The sequence below is a fragment of the Pygoscelis adeliae genome, unplaced genomic scaffold (assembly GCF_000699105.1).
Source record: "Pygoscelis adeliae isolate BGI_AS28 unplaced genomic scaffold, ASM69910v1 Scaffold225, whole genome shotgun sequence".
Classification (NCBI taxonomy): Eukaryota; Metazoa; Chordata; class Aves; order Sphenisciformes; family Spheniscidae; genus Pygoscelis; species Pygoscelis adeliae.
In genome coordinates this window covers 668,846-683,874 of record NW_008824898.1, presented here as the reverse complement: position 1 = coordinate 683,874, position 15,029 = coordinate 668,846, and the positions used below count along the sequence as shown (strand labels likewise).

Below are 15,029 nucleotides of genomic sequence, written 5' to 3'. Positions count from 1 at the left end.
GTGGACAGCTTTTCATCCACCAGTACCCCCAAGTCCTTCTTGGCGGGGCTGCTCTCAATCCTGTCATCCCCCAGCCTGTATTGATACCAGAGGTTGCCCTGACCCAGGTGCAGGACCTTGCACTTGGCCTTGTTGAACCTCATGAGGTTCACATGGGTCCATTCTCAAGCTTGTCCAGCTCCATCTGAATGGCATGTCAACCACACCACTCAGCTTGGTGTCATCTGCAAGCTTGCTGAGGGACTCGGCACTCGATCCCACTGTCTATGTCATTGATGAAGATACTGAACAGTACTGGTCCCAACATGGACCCCTGAGGGACGCCACTCATCACTGATCTCCATCTGGCCATTGAGCCGTTGACCACTACCCTCTGGATGTGACCATCCAACCAATTCCTCATCCACTGGACTCCAATTTAGAGAGAAGGATGTTGTGGGGGACTGTGTCAAAGGCCTTACAGAAGTCCAGATAGATGACATCCATAGCTCTTCCCTTGTCCACTGATGTAGTCACTCCATCATAGAAGGCCACTGGGTTGGTCAGGCAGAACTTGCCCTTGGTGAAGCCATGCTGGCTGTCTCAAATCACCTCCCTGTCCTCCATATGCCTTAGCATAGCTTCTAGGAGGATGTGTTCCATGAGCTTCTCAGGCACAGAGGTGAGGCTCACAGGTCAGTAGTACCTTTTTAAAAAATGGGTGCAATGTGTCCCTTTTCCCAGTCACCAGGGACTTCACCTGCCTGCCATGACTTTTCAAATATCATGGGAGAGTGGCTTGGCAACTACATCAGCCAATTCCCTCCGGACTCTGGGATGCATCTTGTTGGGTCCCATAGACTTATGTATGTTCAGGTTCCTCTCAGGTGGTGTTGAAGCTGATCTTCTTTTACAGTGGGAGGGACTTTGCTCCCCCAGTCCCTGCCTTGAGGTTTATCCACTAGAGAGGTGTGCAAAGAGCGATTAAATAATAATGGAAATAGAAATAATGGGAAAAAATGTAATATCTTTAACTCTACCTAACCTCTGAAATATTTATGGTTGAAAACCCACTTTCTTTTACAAGTGTAATGATTTATTCTTTCATAATCCTGTAGCAATGAGAAAGACAAGGTCATGTTTATTGAATGTATTAACATTAATGAATTACAGAACATGGGTGGACACTTTTAATTCCCTTAAATCATTGTGTATTAATTGAAGTTTCACTTCTTCTTTGTCTTCTCTGGGATCTTAACCGTGGTAACTCTTAGGACTTGGAAGTGAGGATGAGAAGCATTCTCGCCCTAGGTGACACGTGCTTTTCAGCTCATAATTCTTCTAGGTTTTTTCCTTACCCTTTTTCTTCTGGATAATGGGGGGGGGGGAAGGATTAATTAAGTTTTTAAAGCTGTTCCTGCTTACTCCAAGCAATACAGCAACTGGGGGAAATGTGGTGTTATTTTCTATTTAATAATAATAAGCCTTAGCTCTGGGTATTAGAGAAAAAGGAATATGAAGCAGAATTGATTCTTGCCGTTGTATACAATGTACTTTCTATGTGTCTATTTCTGTTCTCTAACTGAATACAGATTCAGATATAATAGTTCAAGAAAGAGCCTCAAAAATCAGTCAGGTGCTGGAAAACTACTCTTACAAAATAGTATCTAAAAAGATATATTTATTTGGCCTCATAACTATCCTTAAAAGTTCAGAAAGATAGTATCTCTTGTATTACAAGCTCTATGTCAGAATACTACTTTGGTATACTGGATCAAATGACAAGAGATGTAGTGTGCCAGGAAACCAAGGAATGTGCTGTATAATGAGCCCTGTCCTCAGAAGAATGCCATTTGCATGGCATGCAGCTTGCTGCTGTGCAGTGCCGCTTCTCTCTGCTAATGGGTTTACTAAGCAGATTCAGTCAATTGGCAGAGTGAAGTAATCTGCTAGCTAGCTGTGTCTAGTACATGGTGTTGCAGGGCCAGAAAGGTTGTGGCATTGTGTTGCTTAAATACATTGCACTTTTCAGATCTTTTTATTTGGCTTGTCAAAGAAAAGAAAAGGCTAAGAATTTACCTGGTCTCTGTATATAGACGCTTACACATGAGAAGGATCTCTAATGAGAAATCTCTCAAGCTTTTTAACAGAGACGTAAGATCCAATCACTGAAACTTGAAATTAGGCAATTTCAGTCTGCAAAGTAGATATAGTTTCCTAGCAGAAAGGATAAATAAACATTGGAAAAGTTTATCAGTGAAAGAGGTGGATCATCAATGTCTGGAGTACTAGGGGGGCTTTATTAATTTAAATTTAATTTTTATTAATTTAAAATATATGCTTTAATCTGTCATCTGGAAAAAATTCCACAGCCTGTGGCAAAGAGGAGGATGAGAGGAGAAAGGAGGATGTAGTGTTTGTGGTGGATTTTGGTAAGACCAACGAAACTTCCGGTCTAGGAATTCAGGACTCTGAATTCCCATTTCTTTTCTTTTTAATGTTTGAACTTTTGGGATTACATGCTTTGCCTTGGCGTGCTCTTAATATTGCAGTTCAGCATTAAGACAGAAGTCATAATCAAGATACAAGTATCTAGCCTTTGGTTAAGAGTCAGAAACGATTCTAACAATTGGCTTAGATATGTTCTGCACATTTACACCCCACTCTGTCCTCACATTTGCATGCCCATGACTAGAAGCCTGAGGATGGATAAGTACTCCGAGACAGAAGAGAAGATGCCAGCGTGACTGGTATTCATACGTTCATAATCATACTGCTGACATACTGCATGACTGAGAAGAAAAACTATGGTACATACCACTGAGGAATTTGTGGGTGGAGTTATACTATCCTCTGTAGTAGATCATGGTTCATCAGCAGGGAACATATCAATACCTTTCACCCAGTTTCTCATGATTGCAGCAGTTTTGGCCTCTATTGAGGACTGAGATATGTGTGTGTGCATGTGTCTCTGTGTGTGTTCTCTCCTCTGGGCTTGCTTATATCTGACAAGTCTTATGTTCAGACTTCCTTTGCTGCCAAGCAAGCAGGAAATGAGAGGACAAGTCTTTGAGACTCATCTCATTCACTTGTGTCCTTTAGTAAATGAGCGGCTGTGGCACAGTATTTTAACCAAGGTTTTGCTCAGAGACCCTGACAAGGGCAGAACTAAGCATATGCAGGGTCATGTGCAGAAAGCCCTCAAAAATGGAAATGTGGTTTTGTTTAGTACATATGCCCATGATACACAAGAGGTAGGGGGTATTAGCTGGGTCAGCTTTGAAATTTATGGCATTTTGGGGGTGAGGGGGGAATAAAAAAAAAAATGAAATCACAGCGTCATGCTAGCTGCTGATTTTTTTTCTAATGTATGTTTGTATTTTATAGCTGCTTTTTAATTCTACACATGATGACTTGTGTGTAGATGGAGCTCTGAGCAAGCTGTAGATTTTTTTCTGTTTACATTTCTGTTGGACGAAAATTATATAACTCACTTGCATCCACTGTAGGATTGTTCAGTAGGTCAGGCTGAAATGAGGGGTACTTGAAATACTAGTTTGTATTTTTTTAATAACGCACTAAGACTTGGTCATGGAGAAAGTTTCCATAAAAAATTGAATCGCTCATGCTGCTTCAGCTTTATTTAAAGTCATCTTCAAGTTGGCCGTTGTTCTTTGTGTAACATACAGGTTCTATACTTAGTGCCTTTTTTCCTTGGTGCTCTTGGGAGTGCATGCTTGTATGTAAGCTTAAAAAGTGCATTATAGTGAATCTTTTGTTCAACTGTCTTTCAGATTCATGCACTTCTAGTTTCACTTGTGTTAAGCAGTTAACTGAGAAAATAATTATACTGAAGAAGTATTTAGTCTAGATAATCATGTGCTTGTTTTACAGGTACGCCTGGTATTAAAGTTCTCATGCCTGCACTTTCTCCTACAATGGAAGAAGGAAACATTGTGAAATGGTTAAAAAAGGAAGGTAAGGTAGCATTTTCTATGGCCACATTTGTTGTAATTCTTCAGCTGTATAAATCTATTCTGTAACAATAAGATCATTCTTTCTGGTTGTACCTTTAGTATTTTGAAGCAAAATGTTTGGTATATGGATGTTGTCTTCTTGAACAATACCTGCTTTGAAATTGTTGGTTCTTGAAACATTTTTCCTTTAGTTATTTTCCAAAAGGTTGCATTGATCATATTTTTGAAAAATTTCCATTAGGCTGTTCCAGGGTGTGAGAGTGTGTGTGTGTTGTTTTTAATTCCCAGTGTTGTCATGCTGATCAGTAACTTTGGAAATCTGAGAGCCTTTGACTTTGGGGAGGGTCTCTGTTTCATTGTTTGGCTGCATTACGAAATAACGTGAAAGATATGGTATTTTTATAGTTGCTATTCAGGGCTTACTTTTTCGATATCTAAATTATAGTCTATAATCAAAGCTGATAGAAAAATTTAAATTACTGTCATAACCCAAATTCCAAATGGGGAAATCTCTTTCAAAAAAACCCAAAACAAAACCTGAAACAAAAACCAAACTACTCCTCCAAAAAAAGCCCGAACAACTTCAGTTATCTTAGGTTCTCTGTGCTCTGACAACTGAAAAGTAATGTACTTCTGTTAAAATATGTTGGAGCAGCTAGATAAATAGTCTGAGTATGTTTTGTCCTCACGTAGGTTGTATGTAAATGAAAAATGATCTGCAGAAGAATTGGCAGTCTCTGTTCTGTCAGGAGACCTTTCTCCCCTCTCATCCTACCCTTTCCCCTCTCCAATTTAATATTAAAACTGGTTTTGACTGTAGTTTTGGAGCCCAGGTAGCAGTTGTCCATTGGTATAGGATGCATTGAAGAGTTTTAGATGACTGTAGGAATATATCTTGTTCTCAGGCATTTTTAGATTTGCTAAAGAGATGAACACATTTGGAGAAAAGAAAATCTCTTAAAGCACACTATCTTTGACAGACACAATTTGGTGAGCTAAATGCGTGTTTTGACTATTCTGCCTAGATAAGCCATTTCCTTTGGCTTATCCTCTTAAGTGTTGATACGGCCCCCATCATTGTGTTACTGGAGTACTTTGCTTTTATACATTTTGAATACATTTTGAGAGGTGGCTGGAAGGCAACTTGTTGTTCCAGTAGTGGACAAGACTTTTTGCTTGTAAAACTTCTAGTAAGAATTTCTGCAGAATTTACTAGGAGCAACAATATGGCAGTCAATGTCTGTAAAAAGTAATTGCACCAATGTTCTTGAAACTTGAAGCTTTAGTTAGTCAAGTATCAAGTCCAAGATTATGCCCAGTGAAAGGAATGATCCAAAGTCCTTTTTCTATTCATTAGTTGTCAATAACTGTAAGACATTAAAAATCACAGTAGTCTGTTTTACAATAAATATAGCATTCAAAATTGCAAGAGAAAGCAAAGAAGAGAGGATGATAGGAGTTAAAGTAGATTCCAGTTTGCTCCACAACCTGAATGAATTGGTTTTTCTCATAAAAAGGTCTTAGGACGCAACAGCTATACAATGGTTTTTCTCAGTCTTTCCACTACCCTTCCACCCAAACACAAAAGGAAAAAAAACCTCCACACCTATTTTAATTAAATTAAAATCAAATCTTAATTGATGGTTGGACTTTGAGAGAAAGCTATTTTAGGGGGTTTTATTGCTCTACTTTCTATTTAGAAATAAGACCAAAACTGAATATAGTATTACTGGCACATTATTATAGTCGTATTTGGCACATCTGTGACGATAATTAGTTCCTATGGATTTTTTTTTTCCCTCTGACAGTCTGGAAAATAAATATAATGACAACATTAAAAAAAGTGAAGATAAATTTTGAAGAAAAAAGCAAAGTGATTTAATGCTTATACTCCTTCTGTCTGCAAGGGATGCTTATAACTACATAATCCTCCAGTGAGTTGGCCATCTAAATGTAGTGGCATTACTGAATATAAATGTCTGATAATCTCATATCCAAGAAAATAAATATTTTTAAAGCAATTGACAGAAGAAAGGTGATTGTATATGAAATGTTTTTCCCACTGCATAACCAGCAGGGGTCAGTAAAATACTATTTTGATAATTTTTCTGCTCTGTGTAAATATCAAATGTTTTCATTTTGCGGTTTCACAGGATGGACAGATGATTTCAGTACTGCAGAAGGAAAGATGCTGAATTTAATTGACAGCTTTACTATTTCCTTCTCATTGTTAATGCAGTTTCATATTGATTCCTGTGGGTAATAAAGTTGTTCTCATAAAAATAAAACTGTTTCTAAAAACTTGTCTTTATTAAGTATGAATTTAATGTTGATGAAAGATGATAGATTGACAGCCCAAGGGACCGAAATCCTCTTGTTATTGTGGGCAGGAAACAGAACAGGCAACAGTGCTAGCAGTTTCCTCATGCAGTGTAACTCTGCCGCCTTCTGAGACATCACCTCCAGGGAGTTCAGTCTCTATGCTCAGTCAACTTTGATTTGATTTGCAAAGAGTACATCAAGGAATGCAGTTTGTGTCTTGTGATTTGGGTACTTGTCTGTCAGTAATTGAACAGAGCACGTAGCGTATTGAATGCCAATTCAATGTGATCTAGAGGGAAACTCGGCTTCGGTAGGGATCCTAATCATTCAGCCTAGCTATAAGAACTGAATCAGTTTAAAAAAACCAAACAAACCTCACTCAAGATTTTTCAAGGGCATTATATATGATCTCAGAGAGCTGCCATTCAGGCAACTTCTGGTGCAAATACTGCTCTTTCATTAGAAGGCGTAAAAGCCAAGATACGCTCTGCAGAAGTGTTCTTTCCAATCCTATATATTGGGAAAGCTGATTTGTAATTGACATCAAAGCAGGCATCGGTTAGGAGCTATCACAAATTTTGCAGTCTGTAATGAAAATAACTATCATCCTTTCTATTGCGCTTGGGTACTGAAACACACATAAGGTTTTTTTGAATGCTGCTATGAAATAATCTTCATAAAATTGCATTTAATCAATTGCCTTCCAAAGTTATGACCACTTCTTGGCTGCTGCAGTGAAAGGAAAACAAAAAAAGTAGTGGAAAAGTGGTTTGCCCAGTTCTCTGAAGACTTTTCCTCTTGCTTTCCCTGTGCAAGGGAATCCTTAGCTTTCTGTGAACAACCACACGTACCCAAGTTAAGAGGTACATCATGTGTGACAAATGCATGGACGACGGTATTTGCTTTGGCTAGCTTGCACTGTTGGAGTTACTGCTGCATGTTGCTTAGCACTGAGATTTCTTTTTAATGGTGCAGAATACTTACAGTCTGATTGCAGGTTGGGAGAAGATACAGAGTTAATTAAGATACAGAGTTAAGCTCCTTTCTGCTTGACTATCTTAGCTCTGTACGTTACAGAATTTGCCCAACAATTTGATTTCTTAACATCTATAAAGAGCTTACCTGATGATCTGATATATGGGCTACTTGAATTTGGATTTAAATGGATTTAAAACACTACAGAGCTTGGAATTTTGACTTCCTGTTATAAACTGTTTATACTCTAGTTATTGCAAAGTGCAGTGCAGCAATTAGATTATTAAATTAAAAAGATCAGGTGCTACTTTGTGTATTCCCCTGCCAAGTTCCATAATAGGAACATTTATGACTTACAAAACTATGTGAGTGAGCTTTGAATGTTTTCATTGTTTACTACTGCAGAGATCACAAGGATCATACAACACTTCATCTTCCCCTTCTAATTCAGGTAGTCCTGAAACAGGAAATAATTATTTTTTTAAAAAAAGTGTTTATTGCTTACCTAAATACAGGTGGTAACCTGCACTAGGTTTATTCTGATGCTTAAGTACAACAGAGAGTGATATCAGGAATTAAATAAATGCTTAGACAGATAATACTGTTGCAGCATTTCTGGTACTGGGGAAATATTAAAATTTTACTTGATATAAAAACTGTAGTCATGTGTTAGGCTTGTATGTATTGTCCCTATTTTTCAGTGCTCTGTAAGGAAAAGGTTATCATATTTTGTTGGAGGCCAAAACATTCAACTACCTCAAAGTTTTTCAATGTAATTTCAATTTTAATGTTGGCCATCTAGTCAGTATTGATCTGTTGAAAGAATCCAGATGCATATCATCTTTATCATGCACTAGCAGATACAGATATTCTTCAAAAGCAGAGGAAGCTTCAAAATTAATCGTAGATTTGTGTAATGTAGTGAAACCAATTTCTAACACTTGTGCATATTTTTATTTCACAAAGTAAGTATGTTTCTAAAAGACTTTTTTCAACTATATAGGAGATTGAGGAAACAAGACATGCTTTCCAAAGAGATTAAAGTTCCTGAGATTTTTATTTGAATATCTTTAATAGTGTAGATACAAACTAGAGAACTGTGATACTTCATTAAAGATGTTGCCTGTGACGATTATCTTAAAAAAAAAATACAGTTTTAAATAGCTTGCTTTGACTTATGGCTAGCAATGAATATGGAAGGCTCAGGATTTTATTCATGGCAGTGTTACTGAGTGATGATGATGTGGAAATAAATGTCATTGTGTGTGTACTTCCTCTTGGAAAACCTACTGTAAACATAAGCATTTGGAATATGTTAATGTTCTGCTGCAGCATTTTGTGTCTCTGAATCTTAGTGGTTTTATTTGGAAATGAAACATACAAAATGATAAAGATGGGGGATCAACTAGCTATAGAATATATTAAAGAATGTAAAATGGCTGTATCATGGATAAATATTTGTCTTCCATGGTTAAATAGATCTGAAGGGAAGCTTAGGCTAAGTATTCTTAAGTTCTGTTATATTTTGCAGGTGAAACAGTGAATGCTGGAGATGCGTTGTGTGAAATTGAAACAGACAAAGCGGTGATTACCATGGAATCAAGTGATGATGGCATATTGGCTAAAATACTGGTAGGGATTCTGCCTTTCTGAGTAGGACGATATAACTTCTCTTCAGGCTGTTGTTTAGCATATTGCCTCAAAAACTAGTTTAGATAGGTATGTTGGGAGAGAAGGGAGTGGAAAAAATGTAGAGATTGAGAAGTAAAATGTAACAAGATGAGTGGAATGAACTTGAAAGGGAAAATTCTTGGCTGAACAGAGGTGGTGGTTTACAGTGAAAGATACTGCAGTTACAGAATTCTCCACTAGGAGAACAGATCCAAGACCCCAGTGAAAAGCTGTATTGAACAAAATCCTTTTTGTGATAGGAAGAAGGGGAGACACCCCACCCTCCCCCCACCCCCGAAACAGAACAGAAAAAGAAACCCCTCTTGCATCAACAGTAAGACCTGACTGAGAGATCCAGCCTTTAATTTGAAACTTTAATTGACAAAAGTAATTTTTATGGAGCTATAAATAAAATTGAATTTACTATGTAAGTTTTCATTAACTGGATGCTCATTAACAAGAACTAGGGAGACACTTCTTTGACTTTTCTCCTCTTCACTGAGATCCTTTATGTTCTATGGTAGAAACCATTTTAAACTGTAATATGAAGGGTAATACTCTTAAAATGGTTATTTTTGTTTTGCATGATTTGTTTAAAGGGTTATTAGCTCATAATTTGCATAACAATTTTGTTAGTGTTTTCTTAAAACAGTTTTTCAGAACCTGTTGATAATTGGAAAATATGATTTCAAAATTAAATGTGAGATTCCTTTTAAGCTATAGAATCTTTTCCCTTCCTAACATATAGGCATCAAATACCAGATTAGAAGTATATTGTAGACTGCAATGCGTCTGAAATGCAGGAAGAAATAATAAGAATTCCACTGTGTTTAGGGTGAAATGAAATTAAAGTATTTCTAGTTTTAGTATGCAAAGTTGTGTAAGCACAAAGCAATGATTTCTTGAAGCTTAAATTAAGATTTCAACTAATCCGTACCTCTTCTGGAAAAAAAGGTTTTTTCTATCCATTTTAGCTCCATGTGATCATGTCTTTTGATCAATAAAAAACTATAAGAACTCTGAAACTTTTTTAACTCTACTCAGTACTCTAAATCCCTTTGTGGAGATGATAACCACTATTTCAGTCATGCATGAATGCATGACTTTCATCATAAGCATGAATGCTTATCTTAACAACTCCATGGAGCTGTTGGACTTCATCTAAAAGAGCTGACTGTTGTAGTTCCACACTAAACAGTTTATCGAATGCTGCCCTGCAAATGTTGCTTTATATACATGCGCTTGTTAATAATGAGACTATTTAAAGCTTAATGGCATTCAGTCAAAATTGAAAAGGATTTATGAAGAGATACTGTTGTCTGAAAAATGAAATAGGCATGAAATTTAAATATCTGGTTCCTTGATGTTTGCTTTGTTCCATTGTTTCACTGTGTTTAATACAAACACTTCACAATCAAATTAAGTTAATGTAGAAAGTGGGAAGAAGAACTAAAAACTGGGGGGGCTGGCTTTCCACAGAAATCTTATGCTGTTTCTGAAGACTGTAGTTACTAAATTTTGTTGTGACCATAGTATTGCTAGTAAAATTTCCCTGGAAGATATTGCAGTTTTTGGTCTTAGCACTTAGATATATTTGTAATTCTAAAAAGGGTGGATATTGACTATATTATTATAATTAGTTAACTGCAAAAACCTGGAAGAGAATACAGAAGATCAGAGTGTGATCAGAATGGGTAAAAAGGTGTGAAATCTGGCAGTGTAAGGTGCAGAGTCAAGGAGCTATATATAGATAAGTAGGTTAGACAAGGACAAGTCATTGACTACTGCAGCCTCCTATACTGACAGCAGCTCAAATTTACCTAGACCACTTGCTGGCAGAGACTCTTTACATGCTATAAGACCATTCTGTATTTGCATTTAGAAAAAATATTTTCTCAATCATCAAAAGTAAATCATTGTACAAAAATAAACTGTCTTTCTTATTCTCTTGATGCAGTGGCCACAAATTGCAGCTGATAGCTGTTCCATTTAACACAATCATTTATGTACTGGAAGACTCTTAACATATCTCTCCAAGGTATTATCTTTTGCAAGTTTGAAAAAGCTTGGGTTCTTCAACCTCCAAAGGATTGCTTTCAAAATTCTCTTTTGTTCTGTTATAATCTTTCAAGCTCTCTTTAACAATTTGTCTTAAGTATGGCGCTCTAAACTGGATTAAATATTCTATCTGAAGCCTCATCAGGACTTTATAGAGTGAAATACTTCTCGAGTATTTAATGGAGCATTTCCCAAATGAAATAAGCTATGCTTCTCTCGCCCTTCCTTTTTGCAGCAGTGTCTGTATTGACTCATGTTTAGCTAGTAATCCTGTGTAATCTTGGAGCCTTTTCTGCTTAACTAAAACAGTGTTATTCTACTAACAGTCCTACAGTCATTAAGAACTAAGATTGCACTCTGAAAGGAAATGCTGTTGAAGGCGAACTTTTATAGTAAATACTATGTAATTTGGTCAGGGAGGTCTCATTGAGGGAATATCTGCACAAGAGGTGTGGACTGCATAATTATGTGTAGGCATACTGGTATTAGTTGCAATCGAGCTACTTAGGAAACAATAGAATGGGCACAGGTACAAACTAGTTCCTGGAGCCATCAGTGTAGAAAAGAGAATTCTACCCTATGCACAGTAAGACACGTGTTTCTGCTGCTATTAAAAAAGCTATTTGGGTTGGTATATTAGGTTGCCTATCTCTACTACAGTTATATTTTCTTACAACAGCATGTATTTGCATATTTATCCTTTGCAAAAAAAGGGAAAGTGGTTTCCTGTGTGGCAGCACTTAAGAAGTGATGGTCTGCTTAGTATCATCCATTTTTGTATAAGCGAAGGGAACATCCTTTGCAAAAATGAAAGCATCAGAATAGGTGGGGGCTGGGTGGGGAGAGAGATAATGTAAGATGGAACTCAGCTGCAAGTGAAGTCTATCAGGGCTTACAAGAAATTGTCATTAGTGTTTAATTTCTACAGGATAACTTGCATTTTAAACACTAGTTTATATAACCAAGTAAGAGTTTTGTAAACCTCTTAGTTTACATTGCTAAATAGTAATTTTTCCCAGATGTTCAATTTTTTTGTAGCACCTTGAAACTTCTGAGTTTGTGTTCAACTGTTGAGAAACATATCTAATAAGTTTCAGAGACTCTATTCTGCTATCCCATGATGAAATCTCATATCAGACATATTTTTAAATGTGTTTTTAGTCTCCATATAGTTACTTTAATAATTGCTGGATGAGTAATGCTTTCACTACTTTAATTGTCCTCTTCAATTTTGAATGTTTCTGAAAATTATTTTGCATCTAATAGCCTTGACAAAAACTTGTGCAACCTCTTCATTTTTTTGATGAAGTACCTATTCCGCATTTACAGATACTGCTTTGTTAGATTATGTGAAGAGGAGATATGGGGATCATCTCTGTCAAAAGTATTAAAGAATGATTCCCAGAGACACATTAAGAAAAGAATAGCAGACTCCAATATTGATTTTACAAGTTTCTTTAATAGTAATTCATGATGACTACAAGTAGCATTAGTATTTCAAAAGCTGCGTTTTTCCTGTTTCCTGTCTTGTATTCTGAATGCAGTCCAAATTCCAAAATTTGTGTGTGTGTATTGCTGTTGTGGCATGTTTTTTGATAGATCAAAACCAGACTCTCCAGCAACTGTGTGGTATCAGTATTGTGGAGCAGTGACACTCAGCCAAGATATCCACATCATCCAATAACAATCATATGCCAAGAGCTGAGTCTGAGAAGGAGATGCCAGAAGGTGGAAAATAACTATAATGTCTTTCAGATGAAGGGAAGAGAGGCAGCTTTACTGGAGTAACATGACCAGATTATTATGCAAACCCAATCTTTAATGCATTCTTTTAATCCCCCTTTCTGGAATCTAGAAATAGAGGGCTTAAGTATTAGAGTACAGAATAGATACACAAATAGGCTTTTATTCCAGTCTCCTAAAAAGTACGGATGAAACCTGATGTTTTCGAAACTGAAATAACAGGGGAGCAATAAGATCAGAAATTTTCTGATTTTTTTTTTTCCCCTAGCTCAAGTATGATCCTTAGTTGTCTTTTCTGCAGTATCCTGTGGATATTTCTGCGCTATATTGGGTGTTCAGTAGACGTTTGTGTAAGGTTTATAACATTAAGCTGTCTCAGGTTTGTGGATGGGGAGATGATTTCTTATAGAAAAGACTGTCCCTCCAAAGGCCACTCAAAAGTTTCAGATGTCATGTAGTTGATGGGACATAAAGAAAGTTTGATGCATCTGAGTTATCAGCATCTGGCTGAAGTTTACTCACTTCCTAAAAGAAATCAGGAAAAAATTTTGTGTTCTTTGCCAACTACAATTCTGCACCATCTTGACTGAGTTCAGTATGGAAAACTGACTCAAATAAACACACTATTTGCCTAATGCTTTGCTTTTTACCTTTAAAGATAGAAGGTTCATTAGATTAAATGAATTCAGCTTCTGTAATGCTTCTTGTTTTTTCTTGACTGTATAATGTAAGTATGTATGGTTTAAGAAAGAGCAGGCTAACAGTAGAATAGATACTCATGCATATATTCCTTTTCTGTCTGAATAGGTCTTTTAATGATCACATCTGATTCAGCGTAAAATGCAGTAAAAGATTAAATGACTGAATGAAAGTATTAGAGGGTACTTTCAGAATGGTGATTATTTTTTCAGTAGAGTTCCTTCTTAAATTAACACTGACTTTTTTGCCTAAAATACTTATTAGTTCAATTTGGACCAAAAACAGATGACAAATGATTGTTTAAGAACTGGATTTAATATCCATCACCATTTTCTCATTCATGACCTAAATGAGAATTGGTACGAACTGAAACTACTTTGTATAAAACTTCCACTGCAGAGTAAGCCAGCATAAGTTCCATCTACCTTTCTTCGCAGTGTAGGAAATAAATATCTGCTTTGGTATATGTGTGTTAGTGACTAAAGCACTGTCCTGCAGTGGCAACAGCTCCAAGGGAGCTTTATTCCTCTGTGCACTTCATCTCCTCCAATTTTTTTCTCCCTGTCACAGCTCACGTGTGCTTTGTTGGTTTGTCAGCAAAATTAGGATCTTTTTAACTCTTCTTGGCTATGCATACACACAGTAATAGAAGTATTGTGAAGCTACTTACTTCAGCTCTTTCTACACCTGGGATTCTGAGGTTCATTGAGATTTAGGCAGAGAGGTTTTCTGGTATTGTGAATTATGAAAACATAGAAGTGACTCAAAAATCCAGGAGATGAAAAGTTAAGCAAAATAGTAACAATTCTTTGTCTATTCTAGTTCTGAGCTGCAAAGGCTGTGTGTTTAAAAACATGTTTTTAAAAAAAATACATGCATACAGTTTTAAAAAATATAAACCCTGCAGTCATCTGGGCTGGAAACTTTTATTGCAAAATAAGGAATGCTGGAGTTTTCACATAACTGTCTTGGAGTGGTGAACATGAGAAAAAACACAATTGGCTTGTTCTGAAGAGTGAGAGCTGACAACGTTGATGGCCTTGAATGCTCATATAATGTTGGGTTATAAACAAACCTAACTAGCGTAAGTGTTGTGTTATGTTTCTGAAGGCTCAACCATCCCTGTTGGATTTCTGCATGTGTTGTCTTAGCACCATTAAAGCACTCTGACACCAAAATTGTGGTAAGGACTTGACACCACATGTCGCAGTGCTTCTTGGTCTATTCAGTTACAATATGTAGACTGCTTATAAAAATAAAAGCATTCTCTGTTGTATGTGCAAGCCTTTGTAAAGGAAAGAGAAGATATGCCAAAAAAACTTTGGTTTATTCTTATTTTGGGAAAAAATGTTAACTGCTGCATATTAATATGTTATGGGGAGTATTTTGAACTTGTGGGACATACCTGTTTTGCATCATCATTGATATGGATTAAACATCTGGGTATTATGCTGATAAACATAGTTTTTCTAAATACCTTGTTCGGTGCCAAGTATGACAATGCTGTAAAATTATTAGAGTGAATAACTTCAATATTTTGTATGTTTATAGCTTTGTTTTTAGTTTTTCCCAGTTTTGTGTTTCGGTGACTGGGTTAGGTAGGTT

At 36.6% G+C, this 15,029-nt stretch overlaps 1 protein-coding gene across 1 annotated transcript in view; it reads left to right on the top strand.

Annotated features, from left to right (window-relative positions):
* Positions 1–15,029, top strand: part of PDHX (pyruvate dehydrogenase complex, component X) — a 58,994-nt gene that overhangs the window by 4,419 nt on the left and 39,546 nt on the right. The window contains exons 2-3 of the mRNA XM_009324668.1: positions 3,874–3,957; positions 8,785–8,885. Coding sequence (XP_009322943.1) covers positions 3,874–3,957; positions 8,785–8,885 — 185 coding nt within the window. The remainder of the gene's footprint in view (positions 1–3,873; positions 3,958–8,784; positions 8,886–15,029) is intronic.